The 26,884-nt window shown below is 39.1% G+C and overlaps 1 protein-coding gene across 1 annotated transcript in view; it reads left to right on the top strand.

Annotated features, from left to right (window-relative positions):
- The first annotated feature begins 3,521 nt into the window (after window positions 1–3,521).
- The window catches only part of LOC126034221 (uncharacterized), a 104,622-nt gene continuing 81,259 nt past the window's right edge, over window positions 3,522–26,884 (top strand). The window contains exons 1-11 of the mRNA XM_049791672.1: window positions 3,522–3,585; window positions 6,812–6,862; window positions 8,478–8,638; window positions 10,158–10,228; window positions 12,239–12,404; window positions 13,377–13,514; window positions 14,360–14,549; window positions 15,622–15,749; window positions 22,968–23,071; window positions 24,675–24,840; window positions 26,290–26,472. Coding sequence (XP_049647629.1) covers window positions 3,525–3,585; window positions 6,812–6,862; window positions 8,478–8,638; window positions 10,158–10,228; window positions 12,239–12,404; window positions 13,377–13,514; window positions 14,360–14,549; window positions 15,622–15,749; window positions 22,968–23,071; window positions 24,675–24,840; window positions 26,290–26,472 — 1,419 coding nt within the window. The 5' untranslated portion in view covers window positions 3,522–3,524. The remainder of the gene's footprint in view (window positions 3,586–6,811; window positions 6,863–8,477; window positions 8,639–10,157; window positions 10,229–12,238; window positions 12,405–13,376; window positions 13,515–14,359; window positions 14,550–15,621; window positions 15,750–22,967; window positions 23,072–24,674; window positions 24,841–26,289; window positions 26,473–26,884) is intronic.

The following is a 26,884-nucleotide window of genomic DNA, read 5'->3' as shown; positions in this document are numbered from 1 at the left end:
AAGAAATAGGAAGCCGCAAAGCTAAAACTTGAAATTAAATTGCAAATTTGATTATTTTGGAAAGTGATTTACAGCTGTAACTGAAAAAGCAGAGCAAGGCAATTTGAACAAAATAGAAAATCAGATGCAGTTACTAGATAACATTGAATTCTGCTTTCATTCTCCAAGCCAAAGCCCAAATCCTCAAGCTTCTCTGTTCCAGCAGTCCTTTCCATATATAACATACCTTGGGGTCACAGCCTGAATCGGAGTTTGAATGTGAGCCTGACCTGTGAGTCTCATAATATGTTGACACATAACCCATTCTGTAAGTAATGTTTTTACGCAGAAATCTACTGTATCTGTTATTTTGCATGGATCTTCTATGTCAATATTCAGTCTGTGGCTCACAGTGTTATTGCTGGCTGTTGATCCTCATTTTGGTATTGGAAAGGGAGAGACTCGGCTACACGCTGGTTGTGCTCATGTCTGAGGCCAGACCTGTCCAGCTCTCAGACACCAGGATACTGGTGACTTCTGATGGAAGCTTCTGAATAGCTGCTGCTCTGTTCTTACAGACATTTGAATTTTTCTTAACTCCGCTTAACCATGTGTCGTGTGTCTGCGTTTATTTGATCTTTTACATTTAACAAGATTGCTTGTGCTTAAAATGAAGTGTATATATATATATATAAAAGCACATTAATATCCAACATTTACAAATGAAGTGTTGATCCCTCTTGAATCTTTTGAGAAAGTTTGTTTTCTAATCCTTAAAGAGAACCCTTCTTCTATGACACTTTTGCATGAAAATGTTGTTACTCTAGAAATTGTGACTGAAATGCTAATATCTGTAGCTAAGTATTTGTCTTAAAGCTATAAAACACATCTTTTACTAAACTATGGCACCTTGTCAAAAAGATCATCAGAAGAGTCCAGTTTTCTTAGTGGGATGCCTATTACGTAACCTCTTAGAAGGCGGCTGTCTTGCCACGTGATAAGACATACATGCAGTGTTGTTGGTCTGCACGTGCACAGTCGTTCTGAGGCATCTCAAAATGTAGTGTGCTGCAGTCTTGGGAGCAGGTCTGACATTTTTGGTCCATCTGGTTAGACCCTGCTTTGTTTCAGGGACTTTGGGCACAGACTGTCTCTTAGTGTAGTTCATACAACCTTTCCTGGCCACCCTCTTTTCTAAAGCTGCTTCCTTGTGGGAAAGGAGTTGCCTGTGACCTCCTTGAACTATTCTTGGTGAAAATTAAAAATGTAGCTGAAAGAGAAAATTTGAGTAATTTTCTTTTTTTTTCTTTTTTTTCTTTTTTTTTTTTTTTTTTTTTTTTAATTAGAAACCCACCCACAGTGCTCTAAGGGAAATCTAGCTATTTAGAGAACAAAGGTTTCTGAAAGACCTTCTGGTGTTTGAGTAGGGGATGGGATGACTAATAAAATGGCCTTGTTCCAAGAAAGCATTTAGATTTGAGCACATGCTTAATTTTTGGGCTGTGCTTATGCTTAAAATTAAGCACCTATTTATGTACTTTGCTGACTGCAGGCATTGGTGCCGTACATGAAGTTAACATAAACTAAGTGGAAAACTTACTATAAAGTGTCAAATTCATTAACATGAGGGTAGGGCTACAAATGCTCAGTACACAAACACTGCTTGTAACTTGTTGCTGTTGGGCTATGCCATTCTTAAGAGAGTCATGATAAGGCAAAAATTCCCTATAATTCCAATTTTGGTATTCCCACTGACTTCAGTATAAGTTTTATGCTTTTTAAGTTATTTTGCAATAGCTATGTGAAATGTGTTGAAAAATCTTACTATATAAACAGTTAAAAGTCAGGCTGCTGTGGAGAACAGGCAATAGTAGTGACTCAAGAAAAGAATTGTCACAGTATAGCAATTTTCTGGTAAATTCATCATGGTTTTATATTCATGCCCAGCGATTAACTTACCTGCCTCTATCCATATTGCTGATAGTACACCAAGAGCTGAATGTCTGCAGGATAACGTACGGAGCATGTACTATGCCCAGCTGAGCTGTAATCTTAAAATTAAAAATTAGAACAAATACAAGACTGAGGAACTCAGCAGTCTAAAAATAGCAAACCCAGCAAGTTGCAAGATTTCCACAATGAAATCTCTGAAGCAGTTTCAGAATTAGAATATTCTGAAAAATCACCATGGAGATGGAAGAAAGCTTTCTGATTTACCACTTTGGGTTGGTCGTAGGTAATCTGTAAGGTTTGGGGTTTTTTTAATTCAGTTTCAGACCTGAGCTGTCCCTGAGGTTGGTATTTGGTAGATCTGGGGTTTTGATAAAAGGGCCCAGCTTTTGGCATGGAATTTTTTATTAACTCTTTAGACTTGCTCTCTCTCATCATCTTTGGTCATTGATCTATGCAAAACACATGTGAGAAGTTGCTTTCCCTTTAGGTAAAATTTGTAAGCATTTTGAACTGAGCAGATGTTACCTGATGGAGAAAGTAAGTTCAGGCAAGAGGCTATGACAACACAACCTTGGAGGGGGAGAGTAGTACTGGTGACTGGGATTGTTGTCTATGATTTCTACTTGTGAATCTCGTTTGAAGTAAACAGTAGCTCAGGGTAAACCAGAGAGGCTTACAGCAGATTAAGACATGGCAGCAGGAGAAAATAAATCTTTGCCTGTCCACAGCAGCTTCCTTCAGAAGGTCTTGGTGTGCAAGTGTAACCGAGTTTTGGCAACATCTCTGTGGCATAGGTGATCATCAGTCCTTTTACGTGTGAAGAGTAAACAGGGCCATAGGCTGCCAGGGCAGCTGTATGAGGAGAACCCCAGTTCCAGAAGAATGAGTCAGTAGAACAGGAGGTAGATGGTGAATCTCCCTCAAAAGCAGGAGTGGAAGGTCTTTATCACAAGTTCAGTGAACCCTGGAAGACCTATGTCTCTCATGTTGTAAAAACCTGATTGCTACCAGAAGGACTGTATTTTAGTGATTTTGTGTATTCATGCAAGATTTCATCCATCTTAGGTTTGCGAATTTGGTTGAAGGGATGATCTGCCTCCTGTGAACTTTCTTGCTCCCAGCGGAAGCACCTTGCCTTCAGCGCCAAAGCTTTTGCTTTCATCCTGTGTGCTTTTGCAGGGAATGATTGCGAGGGTGATTTTAAAATTTATTTATTTGTTTTAAACTTACTGCATAGGATTGTTCTGAGCATTTGATATGTTGTCGTGCGGTATACTTAATTTCTTTTCCTTGCAATTTTGTGGAATTTCTAATAGGTTAATTTCTCTCCCTTTTTTTTGCAAAAAGGCTGAAATGCTGTTGGAGACTGGATAAATGTTTGTGTGTGTCTATCTCTCCCCTTTACTACACACGCGCACCCTCCCCTCTGCAGGCTGCCCTGCCAGAGCCCCTCCTCTGGCTGGAAGAGCGGAGTTGAAATAGTGAGCCCCTGCTTTGTGAAGGAAATTTTCTTTCACTGCCTGGCTCAGAGGTGCCTTTGAGAGGAGAACTGATGTGGTTTTGTCAGCTTGTGGGCTGAGGAGGTGATTTCGATGGCCATGGGGCTGCACACCGTCATTTTGCTCTGTGGTGTTGTGGCAGGAGCTTCAGGGAGTAAGTAGAAGAAACTTTTTCCTCTGCTAAGATTGATCTCTCTCAGTGCAAAATACTTCTGCTAATGAATGATCTCACTAGCAAAACTTCTGAGGTGCTGTAAATTATGTTACAACTTGTAGGTTTGCGGTAATTCTTGTAGCAGCTTTGTCTTGATTTTCAGTGTAGCGTAGCGATTTGCCTTAGTGAGCTCTCTGGGTGGTACTGGGCAGGTGGGAGGGCACCCCACCTGTGAAGGAGTGCAGTTAAATAGCGCATCTTCCTTCAGCGTTACTAGGGAAAGCAACGGAAACAGCTAGATTGTGCCAGTCAATTCCTTGTTTCACCTGAAAATAACATGTTAGTATCGCGTTCTAAAATCATGCTCACTTTGGTATTTGGCAGATAAAGGATTCTGAAAAGCGTGAATAGATCATGAAATGTCAACGATGTGGTCCTTTGTTACTCTTGTCAACTGGAAAGAGATAAGTGCATGCTGTTTCTAGAACCAAAATAAATTCTGGAAGAAATTTTAAAATTTAAAAAGAACAAAGGAAGGAGCAGAAACTCTAAATTTAGGCACCTTAAAAAAGTTAACAAAGTGCCTGATTGTCCAGGGTGCTCAGCCTACCACACTATCTGTCTGTGATAAGCACATTTAAAAATTCTGAGCACAGCATTCACACAGGAACTGAAAGAGCTCTTAAATATGGTCCTGGAGAGGTGTGCTCAACATATTAAAAATCTGATGCTACATAAGAGATATTAATTTTCCAAGTTTGTCTTACCATATTTATTTTAAGGGTCTTGAATAAGTTGTACTGATTTCTTGGTTAAAAGCCATTAACTTAACACTACCTTTTCCCACTGTTTAAAAGAAAAGGGTGAGCTAGATAGCCCATTTCTTACCTGATTCACTAGATACTTAGGGATAATTTTTTTTTTTCTCCCATGGAAACTGAGAAGTGTATTTCTTTCTTTCCACGTGCAGTGTGTTTGGAATGTTAAAGTTAATGCATATGGTTTATGTATAGATAGGTATATTTATAAAAATTAATAGTTGAGTGATAATTCTCATATGTTACATGACCTGGTCTCTCTATGCTAGAAAGTTTTCTAGTTTTTCACGTATCTGTCGCACTAGACTAAGTTTGAAAATAACATGTTATTCATACATTTTAAAGGTAAAATCTGAAGTTCCATACAGAGAATTAATTCTGCAAAATAAAAAGGAGCACTTGTTGGGAGGAAAATATAAATGTGGGGTTAAGACCTTTTAAAGAAAAATGTAATTCTACTCTCCAGAAACTTAAATTTTAACTTGGGAATAAAAATGGATATAAGCTTGAGTGGGTGCTGAAGCAAAAACCTCTTATTTTTGTTCCAAAACTAGTGAATTCCCTTCTTTCCTCCTGCCAATAATTTTGACATTTCAAAAAAGGGATTAAGAGAAGGGAAAATATGGTTCAAATAAATAGTATAAATGTGGATTTTTAAATGTTGTAGTTTGACAAGAGCATTTCCTGCAGGTATATAGCATATATAAAACATCCAAAAGCAGAGAACCAGAATAAAGAGGCTCTTTTAACTTCTGTCTCCAGTGGAAGACAAAGCTGAGCAACACAGGGATGTTAGTTACCACTTAACAGGGAGGTTCATTAGCATACAGTATAGCATAGAGGTTGGGGGCGATTATACTTGCTATTGAGCTTCTTGTGGGAGTTATTTTTAAGAAAGATTTATCAATAGTGGCAAGTTAGGGCTGAATGTTTTTAATACTAATTAAATAATGTAATACATGGTTTATTAATAAAGTAGCGTTTTCATTCACTATGGTACATACAAATGCCATGTATTGAAGTGCAGCAGGATCACGTATTTGATTTTGGCTGTTCCTTGTCTATCACTGCAGTGTATATGAGCAGCTGTGATCTGACTGATTTTGCTATGTGCACGTTCCTATCGATATCTAGGACTTGGGGTAACTTGCTGAGTTGAGTGCTGGGGAATGTTAGAAGTGCAGGATTAGGTCCTGGAACTTGCATCTGACATGTGTCCGTCATGCGGCTCCTGTCTCAAACTTCCTGCAATTCAGCTCAAGTTTCATCACAGAAGTTCTCAAGAGATAGGGACCAGTAGGCCAGGACAGCCACTCTTCAACGTAGTACCTGTGTATTTCCCAGGGGTGAAAGCAATCTGCAATGATTTTATTTCATGTGCTGAAGCACAACTTCTATCAGTCTAGCCCTTTGAGTGCCCAGTCATCATGCTTGTAGAGGCAATCACAGTGATGCACAGGAGATAGATACCCTAAAAATTTCCCTGTTGCTTTTCTTCTTTGTGAAAACAGAATTTTTCTTCCAGTTCATCCTGGACTTTTATATTGTTTAGTAGCGGTTGCAATAACTGATGGATGTAATTTTGCTAGGCTTATTTAAGGTCATTCAGTGTCAGCATTAGAATGAGAGTCTTACTAGTTTACTGTGCAGATGTGTGCACACAGAGTGAAGAGAAGGAATGGAGGCTCTGTACGTAGCAGCCCTAACTGTTTCCCCTGTTCATGCCAATGTGAATCTCAAGCAATTCCATCTGTGTGGTATAGGCGTGTTCTGCATCCTTGTGAATTTGCTGCCCTCCCAGCCAAAGTCTGAATGAAATTCATGTTGGAGAACAGGCTCTCCAGTTTTAAAGGGTGTCTTAACCAACTGCCACCCTTGAGTTGTGATGTTTAGGTGTTCCTTATTGTGCTGGTGCTGGAAAAGTTTTTCTGGGGCAGTAAAGCTTGTTCTTACCCTGCTTTAAATGATAGTTATGATTTCTGGAATGGCCATGTGCAATAAAATCTTAGCTAAGTAGAAATTTTCCCTAACTGCAATAAAGTTAAAAGCCTGTGGATGTGAAGAAGTGTGGTGTATAAAACCTGTATTTCTTTCTTGGATTAAGAATGCCTTTTTTTAATTTGCTTGGTAATCCATGGTATTGCTGCATTTCCATACCTACCTCAAATACACTAAGGCATGTCATTCCTTTATGTATGTGCTTGTGTGGTACAGATGTGTGGAAAGGGGCAAAAGCAAAGTCTTGTCCCTGTATAATTAGTAGCAAAACTCTCATGGATTTTATTTTTTTTTTTCTTGAGGGCCATGCTTTGGTTTCAGTTATTTCATTGTAATTGAAAAGCAGCACATCTGTCCTGAGCTACACACAAATTTTCAGTGCTTTTGTATTATCTTACCTTTTGTTGCAGGATCCTTGGAGAGTTTAAGTTACGGAGCTTCCTGTTCTGCAGACTGTGTAGGTGAGTAAAACAAGACTGTATTCAGGCCTTGTATGTGATAAGGAAGGAGGAATTTGAAAACTTCCTTCTCTTCAGCAGGGGTGTTGTGTTCTTAGAAGAATGATACTTAGGTCTGAGTGATCAGCATTCATGGAAGTAGCAGGGAAGTTCCACAAAGCTTTACCAGGCCCAGACCTGCCAAGAGTTCGCATTCTGTGAACTCAGAAAACTCATAGACATGAGAGCTAAGCAAACTACTAAATCAGTGCAGGACAAAACCCAGCCATGTATGAGTCTTTTTTTCCAGTACCCGGTGTTAGCTCCTTTCATACTGAAACAGGCATGAAGAAAGATGACTTCTTCAGTAGGCAGGCACAAAACTTACATTTTGTAAAGGAACAGATGGGAAGACAGCATCTTGAACTGACCTGGAAAGGTTTGGTTGAATGGCTTGAGGCGCAGTTTGTAACTTATTTACATTGCCAGCAAGTACTTCAATGTGCAAAATTGCTTTTCAGTGTAACAGCAAGGGGAGCACATGGAAGTTCTGCTCCCAAGGAGATCTTTTCCTGGCCTCTTAGCTACCTACTCAGAGAGTGTGGCTCAAACACCCTTCATTTGTTCAACATTACTTCATCTCTGTGTGGCTTTGTCATTGAAAGTGCTCTAGTATTGCAGTGTCACTGTAAGGCAGAGAAAAAGCAGTTCTGCATTATGGGAGCTGCAGTGGTCATTTTTCCTAGGTGTTGTCTTCTTCATCTGAGGGAAGGGAGAGTATTTTCTTTGAATTTTCCCTCTTCTGCACTTCAGTGGTCCCAGTTAAGGTCATACCCTGATTTCTTACCATTTAGAAATACTGTATTTGTTACAATCTCAGACACCACAGTCACCAAAACACATGGCATTGAAGGTATTATGACTCTGATCTTCTCATCCTTTCAGAGTTAATTCTTATCACCTGGTCTAGAAGAGAATCTCCTTTGATTAGAGGAATACAGAGACCATGTAGCACACATGAGGGTGTCTCACATTGTATTCACTAGAAGACAGTGCTACCCATGGACACTTGCCAGGTCAATACAATGTCTTCATGCAAATAATCCTTGTCTTCCCATGCTTTCTCTTCCTCAGCCTGAATTTTTTCAGGCAGGCTTTCAGAACCAGAGTTCTTGACTTAAAAAACATGTAATTTAGTTTGTCTGCATATGTGTAGCTCATAGAATGGGCATGAAAAGCACTGAATGCATCAGCAGATCCTTTTCATCTTGCTGTTGCAAAGGTCCTGCTTTGCTGCTCTCTGAAAGGTATCGAAAGAGCATCATGCCATAAATGCATTGCCCTCCTTTTCCGCTCTTGGAAATTAGATTCCTGCCTCGATGGAAATTGTGAGGTTATGTGCATAGGAGTGAGGGTTATTCTTTTCACCTTCCATACATGAGTTATCGCTAGCATGCAAGGTGCTTTCAGAAACCCAGTTCTTTCAATGGTAAGTCCAAGTGGGAAAGGAACATTCTGAATATTCAGCCCCTTGTTTAGCTGATTACAGTGGCCAAAAGATTAAAAAGTAGAAAAAAAAAAAATAGGGGGAGGGGCAAGCCTAATAGACTAAAAAAACCCATTTTTTGTTTGTTTCTAGGACACAGTGCATCGTACTCCCCCAGAAGAGCTAGGTACAGCTACAAGTATTCAGCAGTCACAAACACTTTCCTGCAGGGAAGTATTTACAAAAGCAGTGGCATCTCTCTGGAGAGCACAGTGATCATTGAGGTACTGGGGAATTGCCAGATGGTTTTGAAAGTGAGTATTGTCATAGTTGTTGGAGCGATTGGGATGAGTTGACATGAGACTGTATCTTTCTTTGGGATTAGTGCTACATTTAAAACATTCATTTTTCTTGTAATTAAAAGCCAGTTCAATTACGGATCTCATAATTAGAGTTGCAGAATTGCTTTGATGTGACATGGCTTCAAATTAAGTATTTGCCAGTTTTAAATGACAGATTAAACAAATTTTCTTTCCTAAGTGGCATGGCAGTTTCACTGCTTTGTCACATGAAGTGCAGAACTGGAGATGAAGCTAGTCCCCTTTAAAGGAACTTGGTTTATTTTTAAGCACTTTCATATCTGTAACAGTAATTTAAAAGTAGCAAGTGCTTTAAAGAGAACTTGAGAAACGTGTATGATGTGCTGGATTGGTGCTGTTCCTAGCCTAGTGTAAAATTCAGTCTTGTAGTGCTCCATTGATCTCGACAGGAGATCTCTCTGTCAGTGACAAGAGCAACAGGCCAGTTTCAAATTACAGACTTTTTCCTGGGGTGAGCCCTGCGGTAGGCCAGTTTGAGAACTACAGTGCTTTAGCAGGAGCATGGAAAATAAACGTCTCTCATCTGCCTTGGTTTTCCTTCTGGTTAACAGAGGGGATAATTCATGGGTTCTGTGGGGGGTTGACATGTGTGTACTATATACACATATACATGAGGCCAATGAAGAATAGGGTAGTTATCCCTGTCCTAACATGGCCATATGTATAAAATTAACTGGTTGGTGGTCCTGTGATTTTACATGAAAAATGAGAATTTGGGTGCTGTCTTCAGACTGAATCACTCTCTTCTGCCTTGCAATATCAGTGGCTGGATTCCCCAACTTCCAGCTCTTTATCTTAATTTGAGACCTCCTAAGATAAGCAAACCAATATGTAGTTGAATGCTTGTCTTTATAAAAAAGTGGAAGATATTAAGAAAAAAGATTACTAACAGTTGCAATCTGTGCTGTACTTAAAATGGGGCAGAGAGCCACCATTTTTGATCTACCATTTAAGAACACTTCTTACTACAACCAGCCAAATTGCAAGTACTTTATGAAATTCCATAATGAATTTAAGTGCATTTTTTCCTCTGAATTCAGTGTAAGCTATGAAATGGCTACTGAATACTGAGAACTTTACCAGGGATAGTCTCAGGAGTCAACTGAGATGGGTACACGTTTTGCTTCTCAACTGGAGTAGAAAGGACTTAGGTTTATCCCAGCTCTGACTTTACTCCGGAGTAGGTGATTGCTTCTGGCTTGAAAATGAAAGAGATATAATAGTGCCATATAAAATGTATTTAATAGTGAGTGAAACTTCTTTGTAGAAGAAATTTCTGGAAACCATCTCAGAAATGCAACCTGAAGGTGTGGCTATTGGAGTTGTGTTGCTTGCAACACTGAGCCTTTTTTCATAGTCTATGTATGGCATTCTATGCAGATATCCTTGTGTCACAAATTCCACAAGTTTCTATTGACAATGATACTTGTTGCTCTATAATCTTTGCTCCTAGGTGCAAGATGTACAGATTAAGAAAACTTTTGCATCCAGAGAGGAGCCTCTGAAGGAAATGGACAGTCTAAGGTAGAAAAACTTCTAATCTGGTCTAGTTCTTGGTTTTTTGAAGCTATATGGCTTAGCAGCAGCTTGACTGGACATTGTTCACTCTGTTTCATCCTCTGTTTAATTTTAGTTGGGTTTTGTCTTGGTGCGTTTTGTTGGTTTTTTTTAAAGCAAGGATCAAGATATGAGGACCATCAACAAAATTGGAGGCATTTGGTCCAAAAAGGTTTTTTTGAACCTAATTTTCATCCCTTTGTTTGTAAAAACTTTCAGAGAGTGGACAATTAAAATTACTCTGGGTACAAATTATCAGGCCTCTAGCTGGCTAGCAGCATGTATGGATCACTCACTAGTTCTCTGAGTTGCGATTGTTACTTGTACAGACTTGAGTTTTGAAGTACATTTCAGAAGTTCTTGGTTTGGAGGGTTCTCATGATGCAAAACATTGGTTTTTTTCTTCCAGGATATTTAAACTACATTTATTTGTCTAATGTAATTTTCTTCCTTTTATGTTTTTGTTTTTAGTAGCTCATTCATAACATATGTCAGTGTGTTTCCCTCTGGCTTGCAGAGGTATAGAGTCTAGTGAAGATGCCTGTACAAAAAGGTCTCTTCAAACTAGAGGTCTGGTATTTTCCCAGAGAGCTGATGCTTCTTGTGGCATCAAAAAAAAGCAGTTCTGTTGTCTGATTAAGCTCAGCCTTGTAATCCTCCTCTTTGTCCTGCTACTTGGATTCTCAGCCTTTAAATGACGCGGAGAACTGAGTTACTTGGCTCAATTCAAAGGGTCAAAAAGACCAGGTTTGGAGTAAAAGCATTGCTTTTTATATTCCTCAGGAATAGCTTTGTGTTCCACAGAATGGGTAGCAGTATCAGAGTTCAAATCAGAGTACAGGCACATCTTCTGTGAAGTTATTTGTAGGATTTTCATAGAGGTAAGAGTAGTTGTGTCTTTTTTTCTTTACAGAGAAGCCAAAAAATAGAGGTAGCAAAGAAAGCATTCAGTGAAGCTTGGCTATTGAAAATAATTATTCAGACGAGTGAATCTTATTAGCATTTCCCTCAGCCTATTGTGAATATACAGTGGTCTAGCTTGTCCTCTGAACATGCATGTAATTTCCACAGATAGTAACAAATGCAGCCACAGTTGCCTAGGAGTTCAGAAACCTTTATCGCATGTACACAATCTCTTCTCCTGGAAAGACTTTATCCAGGTGTTGGCGCATTAAAAGTTTTCCTCTTACAATGTCTTTGTGACCTGGTTGATTAGATGAACAGTTAGTTTCACAGTTAATGTGCAGACAAACTGTGTATCTCCCTGTATGGGAGCTGACCATTGGGCTACTGTATAATTCTTCCTTTGGATGGCTTATTTTTCCCCATTTAGATGGGAAATACATGATTAAAGTACATTATATTAGGAGTGAAAATCAATGTTAGAAAGTGATCTCTTGCAAAAGTAGAAAACACTGTACTCTCAATCTGAGATAGCAAAAGCAATCAGAGAGTGGACTGACAATAGGGACTGGGGGGATAACTTTGGGATAGAGCCCAAGTATGTACACCTTGTAGAGCAGGAAGATGTGGGTTGATTGGAAAGCAGTTGTTCTTGCGTGTATCACAGCTGAAGAGGAATGATAAAGAGTACATGCAGTTACATTGCAGTTAAGACATGCTTACCAACGCTAAAGGCACCCTGAATCATAAAATGGAATTTCTCTCTTACATCAAACAAGGATTGTTGCCATTAAATCTAATTACTTGTAAAGAATTTAGCAGGAGTTGACTTAATTAAGTGTTACAGTTATGTCGAAGATGCTGCGATTATCTTGATAGGTTTTTTTCATTTGTTTGGTTTTTTAAGGGCTCTTAGGGTCAGGGTGAATTCATGAAGAATAGAAACTTGCTATAAAGAATGGAGATACAGAATAAGACAGATCCATTGTGGCGTTCAGAAAATCTGAGTCTAATGTCATAAACCGACTTGTAGCCACTGTTCGAAGCAAGAAACTGTAAACTATTTTATTGCAGGAAAATACTAGAACAGCATCCTCTTCGTTTTTCTTTCCATGATGGGAAAGTTCTGAAGCTCTGTCCTGTGAGGAGTGAACAGACCTGGGCACTGAACATAAAGCGAGGCATTCTCAGTGTCCTGCAGACGTCACAAGCATCCACTGCTAGTGCAGTCATTGAAGAGGTGAGACCGTTGGTAGAGTCGTGCTCTAGGGTGGCTGTTAGCCCTTGCACACCTTAAGTCTACTCCTTTGTAAATAACTAAAGGTTTGTGCCACTTGGTGACTGGTCAGCCAGTGGTGGTCATCTGATTGCTTTTTGTAGTGGATGTTATGAAATTACCTATAATTTGTGTTCCTGTTGAGGGTTAGAATCCCCTACTTGGTTACCTGAGGAAAAGCTATGTATTGCAGAGTTCTCTGAGGAGTTGTAACACCAGGGCTTGTGCTTTACCCGTTCTCTGGGGAAAATACAATATTCATTATTCATGATTATTCATCATGACTTTTTTCATTAATTTCAGGAGGCTTTAAGATGAGGCTTCTCAGAGCTCTTTGCAATTTTTAATTTTTTTTCCTAATACTTAAGCTCAAGTTCTGCTGTGTTACACTGAAATTATAGTCCAGAGTACCACACTGTCACCTGTGTGTTTGCATGAGTGCAGCTGAGATACCTCAATGGCTGCACTACTTCTGTTGTGAAGAGCAGTCTCTAGATTGTCCTTCAGCATGATGTGCACTACCTCATTCTCATGCTATTGCTACATATCAGTGCTTAAATAGATGTTCTGCAATAAGTCTTGGGACACCCACATGTAATTACATTTCTTCTAAGTAGAAATGCTCTTCTGAATTAATGCTTCCCTGCAAACCCACAAAATATTAAATGAAAAAGCACATGTCTGTAAATGGTCTGATTCGTAATAACACAGTGAAGTTAAACAAATCAACAAACTCTGGCTATTATAAAGTTTGACCAAGGTCTTTAAAATGATTTGCCTTTCCATGGCTTTTGTGGAGAAGCCAGTGTCCTGCAAGGCAGAATTTAGATCTCTGTTGCATTGTTATTACAACAAAGCAATTATAAGAATTAATTGTAATACCTGCTTATATTGTATGTGCACATGTGTGATTCAACACTGTACGTTTGTTACTAGGTGGATGTTCTGGGAATATGCCCAACCAGGTATCAGCGAAAAGGTCCTGTTCTTGTCAAGACAAGGGACTTAAACCTCTGCTCTCATCGGTATTCTGGTTTTACTTCTGTGCAGTCTGTTGTTCTACCTCATATGTCGGTAAGTGTTGGGGAATGACACTGATTCTTCCACAGGGCCTTTTAATTTCTTTGAAGATTCATAATGTAAAAGAAAACATTTTTGAATAGTCATTTATGCTCAATTGTATTTGTGTGTGTCTGCTCAAACTTGAATCATTAGCAGCAAAAAAAGATGAATATTATTGTCCCTGTAATGCCTGTTATTCATGGAATTTCTTTATAATGCAGATTTGCATTGTAGTTGATGAACATTATAGTGTAAATGCAAGGGGTTGTTAGGTGCCTGGATTAAACTCTGTCATTAAAATATGTTATAGTGGTAAACTGAAAGTAGAGTGTAAAAGAGAGGAATAAGAGATGTGGATAAGAAAAATACATGATGCAAAGAAAGTTGTTATTTGCAGAAAACTTTGGAAGGATAGAAGCTTTTCTAAGAGCCAAACTTCCAGCTTTCCACTGTTCATGGCAAATACAGTCCATGTTTGTATCTTGTGCTGTTTTTATTAGGTGAATATTACTTCTTTCATGTATTGTACTAGCTAGTCATAATTTATCAGCCTTTTGCTTTTTTCAACTCTGCTGACCAAAAAGATCTGCTTAACACTGATGCTTTGTGAACTGAAATGAATTGAGACCATTTGTCACTGAAAGTTAGTACCAGTTGCATTTCAGTGATGAAAAAATTAGACGAAAAATAAAGAGCGTATTAACCTCCACAGGCTGGGCTCTGTCAAAGGTCTAGACAAGAGACTTCACACTGTATCACAGAACTGGAATCCTCTGAGAAGTTGGGAGAGAAAGGATTGGGCAGGCTGACACAGATGATCAAGATGATACTTTACCTGAAGTATCTGTTCTTCTCAGTCTGAGCAGCAGATCCTGTCCTCCAAACTGGAATGTGTTCAGAGCATTAAGGCTGGAGTCCTGGCAGAGGCCAAATGTGCTGAGTCCAATGTTGTTACAGTGTTCTCTCAGAAGGGCAGTGGGGCAAAGACGCAGACACAGTGTTTGCTGAAACTCCTTCAAGTGGAAACAGAGACACTGTACAAAAAAGGTAACATGATGTTTGTGCTAAAATAGAGTAAATTTATTTCCTCGAAAAATCTTGGGACTGTGCCTTGCCTGCAAGAACTCTTTGCACCTGATATTTCCTTTAATGTATGAAATGATATGAAAGCAGATGTTTTCACAGGCTGGGCTACTGAGAGCTGTCCCCTCTTTGGGAGTTGGGGCCTGCTCTAACAAAGCTGGGTGGGTCTCCAAAGGATAGATTTCAATAATGGCCAACTCTTTTTTGCCTACTTTAAATACCTAGCCCCCCTGCACGCAAAGCATCAGCCTTCCTGTGCCTGTGGACAAGTCCTGGTTTGTGTACAAATGAAGTCTAAATAAGTCCTAATAAGTAAATAAATAAGTAAGTCCTAATGGAACTAAGGACATGCCGTGTCTGAGAACTGTTTTAATTTTTTCTCCTTCTTTGCTCTGTGTGCTTCTCCTTAGGAGAATGATTTTACTGAAGTGAATGGGAGGCTTGCCTGAGGAAAGATTTTAAAGTTGAGCTCTAAATGTTGAGAAAAATTTTGTATTATTTTTTTGTGTGCTTCTAAGTAGTGGGTTTTTTTAAAAGGAAAATCCAAATTTCTAGAACACTTTTTTTTTTATAGTTAAGCTGACATAAGATGACAATATTCTTCCTCAGGAAGAGGCTAAGAGCTGAGCCATTTATTTTTCTTGGCACCTAGATCTCCTGTAGAGTTTTTGGGAGGTTGAAGTGTGGGACCAAGAGAGTGATTAGATAAAATTGTAAAGGGTGATGAATGTAAAGTAGCAGGGCCATTGTAAAAGGCATATTGATGGAAAGTGGGACTTTTTTTATTAGTATCTTTGTCTTGTTTCTCTAACTCTTTCTTTCAGGTCACACTTGTCTTTAGGCCTTTATTCTGATTTGTTCTTAAATTCAACCTGACTGCAGGCATTCATATTCATCTCTTCGCTTTACTGAGACTGGAGAGATTCTTACATTAGAAATAAAGGCTCAGAGAGAAACTTTCCCCTAGCATTTAGGGTTAAACATAGCAAATGGCCAGCAACCACCAGATATCTGTTTTCTCCTTATGTCTTTCCAGTGGACTCCGAGGATCTGTATGTGACCAGCATGCTCTATGAAAGGGAAGAAACTGAGAGGGAAGTCACTGGAGGAGAACTGACTGAACTAGTGTGGAAACTTTGCTTAGCACATAGTGTGAGTTTTGAGGTAAGCTTTTACACATAACCTCCATTTCCTTGTAAGGCCCTTTGTGGTCTGAGAGTTCTCCTGAATAGGTAAGAGCTGACTAGGTGTTGTGGTTTAACCCCAGCCAGCAACTAAGCACCACACAGCCGCTCACTCACTCCCCTCCACCCAGTGGCATGGGGGAGGAAATCGGTAAAAGAAGTAAAACTCATGGGTTGAGGTAAGAACGGTTTAATAGAACAGAAAAGAAGAAGCTACTAATGATAATGATAACATTAATAAAATGATAACAGTAATAATAAAAGGATTGGAATGTACAAATGATGTACAGTGCAATTGCTCACCACCTGCCAATCGACACCCAGTTAGTCCCCGAGCGGCGATCCCCTGCCCCCACTCCCTCCAGTTTCTATCTATACTGGATGTGATGTCACATGGTATGGAATAGCCTGTTGGCCAGTTGGGTCAGCTGCCCTGGCTGTGTCCTGTGCCAACTTCTGGTGCCCCTTGAGCTTTCTCGCTGGCTGGGCGTGAGAAGGTGAAAAATCCTTGACTTTAGACTAAACACTACTGAGCAACAACTGAAAACATCAGTGTTATCAACATTCTTCACATGCTGAACTCAAAACATAGCACTGTACCAGCTACTAGGAAGACAATTAACTCTATCCCAGCTGAAACCAGGACACTAGGAGAGCAGCAATTTTGAAATACTGAAGCCTTCCATTTTGGGGAGGATTTTTAAATGTGGAATTATAGAAAGATAAAATGCTTTGAAGTGTCATTTTCCTATATAAACAATAAACTGAAGAGTCAAAATGTCATATGGCCACTGAATATTGGGCAAAAGCAATTTTGAACTGTATTCTAAATAAACCTGAAAGAAAATGTTCCAAATTTTTGTTTTGCTGTGGAAAAAACAAACTAAAAAGTGTCTGGTTCGGGTTATCACTGACAATTTTGACGCTTAATTGTAAAAACCCTTTTCTACAGCTTTAGCATGGGATACTACCCCTGGTAGCGCTGCTGTTTCTATGTTTATTGGAGTTCTGCAGTCCTTCTTCTGTTGCCTCATCCCTGCAAAACAGTTTGCACATGAAACCCTTGCCTCTGGATCTTGGCTGGTTGGTTACATGTGCTTCTCATGAATTCTAGTAATAACCATCATGTTTTCTGGGGATGTTGCTTGGGTCCAGAGGGAATCTCTTCTCACGTAAACCATTTTCATTGGTGAATGCTGCTAAGATAGGGTGGAATATTCTGGTCATGTGGAACATGCAGTGGCTTAATTTTTTTCTGTGACAACCATCATTCTAGATGAGGGCCTGCCTGTCTCCTTAGCTTGCTCAGGTCTTGTGAATTTTGTTGATACTGGCAGAAGCTGGATCAGTTAGTATTTGTCACTGTCTTTGAAATGAAGATCCCCATCTTCTGTGAAATTTGGAGATTATCAAGAACACCTGTTACATACAGAAGGATCAACAGATGATGGTGCTTAATCATTGCTGACCTGAGATGAACTGAGGGCAATGGCCTAAAAGAGAGGGCACTTCGTATCCCATTGTCCTTCAGATGGAGTGTTTTTTGCTGGTAATAGAACAATGCGAAGAAAATGTAAATTGGAAAATAGAAAAACACACTTCTTGTTTAAGTCATTCATGGTCAGGATATTACTAGAGAACAAGTATGGTCTAATAGGGAAAGCACTGAACTGGCCTTGGTGCCTCCATGAATTTGCCACTGATGAGTTCAGTCAGCTCATTCCCGATATATTCCTTGTCCTCTGATGTTCTTGTCTTGTTAGATTGCTTGTACTTTGGAGCAAGATTATTTCTTGTGCAATGGGGATGTGATCTCTCCTGTAAATGGACATAGGTACAAGTGATGTTAACAAAAAACTTCAGACCTAGCCTAGGAGAGGGCACTTCACCTTCCTTTGTCTAGGTTAAGTCCCGTGTCAAACAACAAAAGCTCTGCCTGTCTCCTCCCTGAGGGAGACAGATACTGGGAGATGGAGCACAGGCTTTGTGGGGACTGGAGAAGAGTGCACTGCTAGATTACAGCTCTGCAGGCCAGTGGTGCCTGTTTATAAATTAATATACTGTGGCTATTCACCTTTCTCTTAGCTTTAGCTGTGATTAATGAGCACAAGAGGTGTTTGTGTAATGTGGCGTGAGACTTAAGGCAAAGACACAGTGTGGAGAAGGATCACAGTCACAACAACTGAAGTGGGCAACTTCAGTCAGCTATGATAAATTACAAACCTAGCAGTTACTCCCAACCTATTAAATGGCGGTCATAGTCTGACCTGGTATCACAGCCTTACAAAGACCTCGGCACAGGGCTGAGGAGAAAGCAGCAGGTGGCCTTTCTGGTGGTATATGGGATAGGTTTCTCCCTCTGAGTTATAAGCAAGTCTGCCATCTTTTTTAGCTGCATGCTAGGGAGATTGGGGCTATAGAGAGCTAACAGAACCATAACCATAATGGTTCTTGCTAATGTAGAATAAAAGCAGCCTCTTCGGTCGTGATCATGCTTAATTCTATGTGGCTGTCATTGTAACAGCGGTATGTAATGGCATTTAGGAACAGACTAGAGGGCTACATACGGCTTGGAAAATGTTGCAAAAAGAAATTACTGCAGTGGACCTGAGAAACTTTCTCTAGATCCTACCTTCTTTTGAATGCCCATAATTCAGTGTCTTTGAAAGAATGGTAGACGTTTTTTCCCAGTAACAGTGGGATGTCACTTCTGTCTCCAAAGAGGCCCACTGGCTTCATGTGTGGGAAATTTGTTTTGTAAATTACTAAGATTAGCCCAAGTGGCTGCTGTCTGCGCCACTGCCTAAAAAAGAGGTGAATTATTCATCATTTGCCTGTCCCAGCACAGGGTTCGATTGGTTGTCAGCCATTTTCGCTGTTTCAGGGTGTTCCTTCTGTGTGACAATACATTTCAAAGGGGATCTTTATTATCCCTCATTCCAACCGACAAAATGTCCTTTGGGCCAGGAAAGAAGTTATGGGAATGCTCACCGCGTTGCTTGGGAGACAGCTCCGCTGTTACGCATGTATAGCTTGTTTGTCCCCTTATTGTTTGACTCTGAATGAGATGAGATTATGCATTTCTTTTGGGACACAAACCCAAGAATAAATGGAAGGGAAAATCCCCAGCTGCAGGGAAAACAGTGAAGGGATAAGAAAATGGGGGTGGAGACTGTGTCACTTGCAAGGAAGCAAAGTTGTTGTTTAATTTTTTAATGCTATTATGAGACAAGATTGAATTTCAATGTGGATGTAGATTAGCTAATGGACCATTAAGTGAACAAGCTGCATACTGACAAAGAATGGTCAAAAGGGATGGGGAGAAGGGGACCCTCACTTGAGAGAGGCTTAAAGGAAGCCTGTCACACAGCTTCTGCTGGGGACTGCATTACATTTGGCTATCTGGATTTTGATGCTGGTTTGGTATCTCTGGTGAATGTGGCTGTGTATGCATTAAGGAGTGTGGGCCAGAGTATGTCAGATTTACTTTGTCCAACTCCTGTACCCCGTCTGACCCAAAAGAGTTTACCTTTAGGGCATGGTCTTACCAATGTTTTTCTCATAAGGCATTCTAATTCCTAGTTACTACATAGTTGGGTGCTAGGATTTACATGTTTAGAATACTTGTGGGTGTAGGGAGTATAACAGAGTATTTCCCAGGTAAGGAAGATGTTCTAATTATCAAGACGAATTAAGATATTGTAGTTATGTGGATGATTTTACTTCTTGAAATTCGACTGTTACTTTTCTGTATGACTATAATAATAACTTTACCAGGAACAGAAGTCTTTGTCTGCTTTGAGTTGGAAAGCCTTAGAAGATAGTATTGGGAATGGCCTGTTAGGTCACTTAAACCTGGTCCATGACCAGGCACAATTACATCCTTCCTGAAATTGAGGGTGAAATAAGGTTGACTGGCAAGGTGAGAAACCAAATAAGAAAGAACTGATGAGGATCAGAAGGAAGGGAAGTTATGCCATGGCAGGGAAGGAATAACCATAGCTGTTCAACCAGTGGACTTCAGGGAGAAGAGTGTCACCTCCATCTGATTTCACGCTTGGCCTTCAATTCAAGGAAATCACTTGTTCTTTAACATACGTATAGTTGAAAAAAGAGATCAGACAGATGAAAACCAGAAGTTCCATACAGAAGAGACAGCTATGTAATTCCAAAGAGGTATACTAAATTTACTGGAGAGAAAGCCTCACTTTCATTGAGAACATGAATTAGTAGGCAAAACTAAAGAAGTTCACTGAACACATTTTCAAAGCAGCCTCCCTTGTGATTACATGGGCTTATACTTGGCAGCAAATAAGGTGTTAAGCTTTTAAAAGGTAAATATTTCTTTATATCATAAGTAGAAACACTTTTATTAGGAAACATTTTACTACTTTACCTTCCGATCTAAACTATCCCATGTTTATACTTTCAGAGGAATTTTTTTTTTTTTTAATAGAGCTACAGTAAGTCTGCAGATAGAAGGAAAAGCAAGCTTCTATGTAGAAAAAAAGCCAGGCTTCCTTCTGTTTTATTTAGAGGTGGGAATGGGAGCCAAATTTGAATGTAGTTTGTTGTTACAATACTACAAATAGAGGAATTTACAATGAGGCTATTGTTTATCTGACAGCTCAATTTCAATGCAACCTACCTTAAAAAATAAAAACAGCCCATCTGACCAGACAGTTCATTCTAGAGCTTTATTATTAGAAAGTAAAAATAGCTGTTTCTGTGCAAAAGTTTGCACTGAGTTATTAGATGGGAGCTTGTGTAGTCAGCAGGTGTGAAGCAGAATGAAGTCAGTCTACAGTCTAAAATTACATCACCTGAAAATCTATTAGTATGGAAATTTTATCTTGAACTGTGCTGTGGCCTCCAGCTGATGAGCCACCTGAGCTCATCAGCAGCTGCACATGCAGCTCCTTGTGATGACATCTGTGAGGCTCCCCAGCTCCCCTAATCATGCTGCCCATAGTGTATTTGCCCGTGTAAAAGGCACATAAGGCCTGTGTTTTACAAATGCTTTTGACAAGCTTCATTAAATACAGTTCTCTGAATTTTATAGACCATGAAATGTAATCTGGTTTACTAGCTCCATAGTGTTCAGGGTTTGGTAATTTCTTTTTAAAAGAGATCTTAAAGGTAATGATGAGATGAGATGGGATGGGATGGAATGGAATGGAATGGAATACATGGGGATCTAACTGAATTTTGGCAATGGAATTATAAATGTTATCAGAATTAATACCTAGGTAGGGCTTCATATACGAGAATAAATTTCAATTTGATGAAATTAATGTAGTATTGCTAAAAAGAAAAGAAGTCCAAAAGGAACAAAAACATAAACAATGTTTGTATTGGATCTGACAAATTATTCCCTCAGCCTATCAATCAACACAGTAGGAAATTACTCCATCTTCTTACTGAAAGACAGCTTCTTTTACTGAAAATGTCTTGGCAGTCTTAAACTAAAATCAAATGCTGGCACTGGGTTATTCCAATTTTTCATTGCTTTTGGAAGGAAGGTCAGGAATTCAAAGTAGGTCTCTCCCCAGACCTTTGAAAATGTGACTTAGTGGAATTAGGCTTTGTTTGTATGATTTTTACACTAAGAAGAATGTTTCCTTTGGAACCAGGGAAGTAGTCCTATGTCTAAGCCTTTCACATCTGAAGTGAATAAAGAATTTAAGTGAATCTGTATGACATGGACCATGATTAAAACTTGTACATTGCAAAGTTATGTTAAAATGAACATACAAGCTACTGTATTTAACATTCTTCTAATGTTTTAAGTAATGAGACCTATCTCCCTTCTTGAACTTTGGATCAGGTTTCAGAGGAACACATCTACATGCTATTTAGCCTTTAAAACACCATTTTCCAAAAAGCTTCTACTGAGGCCAAAATAACAATGCAATGAATACTGTATGTGCAAATGAAAATAATCTGAAAAAAGGAGAAAAGATCCTCCTTTCTCAGCAGAGGATAGGCTGGATAGGTAATACAGAGCCTGGTTTGAGTCAGGATGACACTGAAAGATTTGTACTCCATAAAAACAGAAAGGCTTCTTGTCGTCTTGGTAATGCGATCGGTTCAATTCAATATTTGATTAATTTGATTTCCAGCATCACATTTGATGGTAATGTAATACACATCCAAACGTACCTCGAGACAGTAGTTTTTGAAAAAATATTTCTTTCAGCTGATAGGACACTGATACTGCCATATAAATTGTGGGGGGTGGAAGTGAGCGTTTTTTTAAATGTAAAGTCTATTACAGGTAGCTACTTAACAGAAAGTGTGGGTCAACTGTGAATTGCTTTTAATTTCTTTCAGCCATGCACATGCAAATAAATTATTAAACAGAACTACTCAGCTTCAACTGTACAGCTAGGTCAAAATGCTTAGGTTTTTTTAATGAAGTAACCCTAAAGTAAGTTTTTCATGTTTGCCCACGACAGCAAGGGGCAGCTTGTGAATGAAGGTCTAGAATTTATTTACACTGAAAAGTGTGTGTGATAATGTACTGCAGGTAAAATAGCTGCTGTATGTTGTAGCAATTCAGCTTAGTCAGGGAGAACAGCTCTTCTGCTACTATTCTTTTAACTAATCCAGTGCTGCCTGCAGAGGTAAGAGCAGTTATGCTTGGGCTTTTCCCCAGTAAGATGGAATATTTTCACACAGCACTAGAGGTACTCGAGCAAAACTTTTAAGTGTTGTCCAAACCTCAGTTAAATGATCTTTCTCATAAACTTAAGACTAATAGAAAGTTACCTTGACTATTGTCTCATTTTGTGTTAAGGCTATGTCAGCGATTCTGGTCATAAATCAGGATCTTGCTGTATAAATGCAGAGAAGATTATGGCCTACTCTTCTGGATTGTAACCACAGTGCTGCGTTTTGGTTTGGTATTCATTGGTATGCTAGTGGTGTGCTTGCTGGTCACTGAGCACTGTTGCTGGAGGGACTGACTGACATCCTAAGTGAAAGCCCTTCTCGTTATGTGTTTGCCGCCTGAAGAGAAAAGCAAGCGAGGGAAGGAAGATAAAGACACAGGGAAGAGAGGAGGTTTTACTCTCAGGTTACATTGTTAAGTCAACGGCAGTGCTGGTATAACCCAAAGTCTCTTGTTGTGCTCCGTTCTCTACAGCTGGTTTCTGCACAGCTATAGTATTACATTTGTTGTTGTGCTGTCTTACAGACTGCAGATCTTTTCCTGACTCTCGTGTTTGAGCTTCGACGTCTTTCTCTTGAGGCCTTAAAAGCGCTATGGCAAAGATCTTCATTTAAATGCAGAGACAACTGGTAAGGGCCCTTTAGTAATTGCATTAAAAATATATAGAGAAAGGAAAGAAATGTTATGTAAGTATTTAAAATAGATTAATGTTTTAAATCCATGCCCAAATGTTGGATTTAAATTTGGAGCACTTTAAAGGAAGAATGTGTATTGCAGATCTTGTTTATGTGACAGAAGGATGATATTCTTTCCTTACTGAATGAATGTTGTGTACAAAGTAGACTTTCCTGTCCCATGCCTATTCCTACAGACAGACTTCCTGTTTCAGGAACAATGTGAACAGGAAACTTGAGTCATGGCTTAGATGGAAATCAATGCTGCTGGTTTTAAGCATCTACTGGCATTTGTTATGAAAAGGCTTACCTGGACCTGTTCTTTCAGTGCCCTTAGTACACACGGGGGAGAGAAGACAAACATTAGGCTGGGAGTGTGGACATGGTGGACCCACATCTTTCAGCAGCAGCCTGATCTCAGGATGGTTTATACCGATCATTGAACTGCAGCTGTAAAGATCAAGGCACCCACTCCTCTGCAGTCAGGAATAGTTCTGATGCAATGGATTGAGACTTTCAGAAATATTAATCCAGTATTATTAAAATCAGTACAATTTTTTTCTCCCTCCAAAATCAATAGTCTGAAGAGTGTAAACGAAGAAACTTTTTTTTACTTGGTTTCAGTACAAAATGTCATCAGCCTATTTGACATTAATCTAATGCCAAGTTTTATGTTTGTAACAATATCTTAGGTTTCAGTACAAAATGTCATCAGCCTATTTGAAATTAATCTAATGCCAAGTTTTATGTTTGTAACAATATCTTAAACTTCATGCAAAAGGGGCGAATTTTGTTTTGGCTGAGGTTTACTCTCACCTTTTGACAAATAGTCATGCTAATATTCTTAAATATTAGATAGTAATCTAAACTACTCTGCCTCCTTCTATATTAACTTTAGACTAATTTTACTCAGGACAAGGTTATTAACTTTAGGAGCTAAAAAGAATCCCATGCAGACTACTTTTACTTTGATGCAAGTGCTTTTACCCAGTTTAGTTTAACTGCTTCCTAGTTAATGCAAAAGTGCCCATCCACCGGTATAGGAAGTAGGTACAGAATATTTACAGAGGGACTGTTAAGAGCTGAAATGTGTATTGTCTGGCATGCTGGTGTAACCATTCCACATACATAAGGTCTAAAAAAGCACAGGAAGTAGAAGCTAGTCAATTCAGTTTTAATATTTTCATGTTATTGGTGAAATGAAAGAAAAAAACCCACCTTAATAAAAAATCAGAGCTTTAAGGTACTTCAGTCTTTAGAAGTCAAACTTGGGATATGTTTTGGCTTCATTTTCAGAGAAAGCAACTGAGTATTTTATTAAAAGCCTGGTTACATACAGTTCTTGAAACACCAATACACTTCATCGCATCTTGGCTGAGGCATATTTCCCTAAGGTCACTAAACCAAAGGATAATGGTGATTTCTGTGGAATCTGGAATTTGCTAAGCCAGTGGACTTTTATTAACTTTGAAAGAAGCCCAACCTTAATGTGTTTGTTATTTGATTCTTGAGTATTCTGGTCATTTTAGATTTGCTGTACTTTTTTCTTGTGTTACAGGCAGCCCCTAATAGAGGCTCTCCCATCTTGTGCTACAGAGGCATGTGTTGTCCTAATGAAAGAAATTATAGTGTCCGGAGAAGTTGAAGAAGACAAAGTGGAATACTTCTTCTGGTCATTTTCATTCATTCCTCAACCCACCTCAGGCATGATCGAGTCTCTTGCTGTGAGTGGGTGTTGTTTTTTCTTTTTTAGTTTATCATCAGTCTAGCCAGCTCATAATTTTTCTATTTTACAGTAATAGTCTTTTTCACAGATTTATACAAAAGTCTATCTGTCCAGGTAATTTTTGTGGTGAAACTACTGGCTATTTTAATTTTGATTCCAAAAGAGGATGCAGTTATGTTTGGTCACTGGTGCTAGATTTGCATTTGTAGCCTTGAGACTTTAAAAAAAAAAAAGAAAAAAAGAAAAAAAAGTGTAAACTGCCCCGTGGATTCCAGAGACTGGTTTAGGCGAATTAGTTTTGAGGTTCAAGGTCAGGTCAGTGTGAGGAGAATGATGCTGTTGCAGCTACTCCCTGCTTTGGATAGAGAGTTTTATTCTCCAATTTGGTCTGTTACAAGCTTTGTATTTAGCACCTGGAGACATTTCAGTCCTTTGTATATGCAGTGCTATTGCAGCTTTTGACATTTTTCCTTAACTCAGTTAATTGTATGCAGAGTAATACTGGCTCCGTTTTGTACTATATTTTTCCTTTAAAGATCTGTTGTTCTGCTGGGTTTATACAGTGTAATCTGTCATGCTTTTAGAGTCTGAAGTTGGGCTTGCTATGTTGTTTTGTGAAGCTGCAGACTTCTGAGCATTAAAATCATAGATAGTCCTGTAGCTTAAATAAGCCATTAAGAATTTATTTTTTTTAAGTAAGTAGAATGTTATGCCTGCTGGACTTGTGTGCTCATGAATCATTGATCAGCCATGGAGAATCTTGCGGAGTATATCACAGCCTGCTGTTCCCAGTCATATTGGTTCTGATCAGGACTACAAAAACCAGCTCTCAGAGTTAGCAGGCTTTCCACAGCATCTGCGTGAAATAATTCATCTTGAGTTAATTTGGGCTTCGCAAACATTGGTTGAAGTGGTGGGATTTTCAACAGTTAACAGGCTTGCTTCAGAGAGTACAGAAATTTGGAATTTGCAGGTTTATGGGACAGAAAAATTAATTTTCATTCTAAAAATGGGTAAATTGCCTGTGACTTACTGACCTGTCAGTGCTTTTTGCTAAGTATTGAGGTGGGACTTGGAGAAACTGTGCTGGTGGGTGTTTTACTATTTTGAGTGTCCTGGAAGGTAGTTTAGATTTGTTTTCACACTCCTTCCTAAGCACACAAGGCATGAGTTCTTGTGAAAAGAACTGAGGTCTATATCATGTTGACACTAATTTAGCCTGTATGTTTACATGTGAAAGTGGAAGAATTTTCCACTATGTCTCTGCAGAGTTGTCCTTTTTTGTTTGCTTGTTTAAATCCTTTAAGGGCTGTTTGTAAATATGCATTGTTGAGATTGAGTTTTAGTATTTAAATATTTTGATGCATTTATTTTCTGTGGTATATTACAGTAATCATGACAATCACTTTTCTGAAACACCCTGTTCTTTTTCTGCTTGTTTTTACAGCCTTTGCTGAAATCACCAGGAGCAAGCCAGAGCTGCTTCTTAGGAGTAACTGCTCTCTTACATAGGTTTTGTTCAGCTTACAGTTCCTGTGATGCTGTACCTGCTGTGCAGAGTGTGATGAGGACTCTTGGGAAATTTTTGGGAGGAAATTGTACCGTGCAAGATTCAGAACAACTCAGTGAGGTATCAGTCATACAGAAGCATATGATATAATGCTTTACTTTTCTATTCACTTTATGATCTAGAACTTGTTTGATGAAAATGGCATTCAGTGGATTTCCAGAAATCCATGAATACAAACTTTGTAAATGAATATCCTTTGGTAGGATGGGCAGATAAAATTTTGTAATCCAACAAGTACAACCTATCAGCATGGGTGTTCTTGTGTGTTTAAATAAGGAAAAGTCTTGGGTCTGCTGATGAAGCAAACTTCATACTGTTGATCAGTATGAAGAACACCCATCACTCCCCTGTAAAATGGCACATTGATGAAAGTTTCCTATTCCTTTTGTGACTCAAAATCATGTACAGTTAGTGTTAGCTGTGTAATTGCTGGCTAATAAGTTCTGCTGAGTCACAGTGTTACTGGCTGTAA

The sequence above is a fragment of the Accipiter gentilis genome, chromosome 33 (assembly GCF_929443795.1).
Source record: "Accipiter gentilis chromosome 33, bAccGen1.1, whole genome shotgun sequence".
In the NCBI taxonomy this organism is placed as follows: Eukaryota; Metazoa; Chordata; class Aves; order Accipitriformes; family Accipitridae; genus Astur; species Astur gentilis.
The sequence above is the reverse complement of the archived record's forward strand: the minus strand, read 5'-3'. Positions and strand labels throughout refer to the sequence as shown.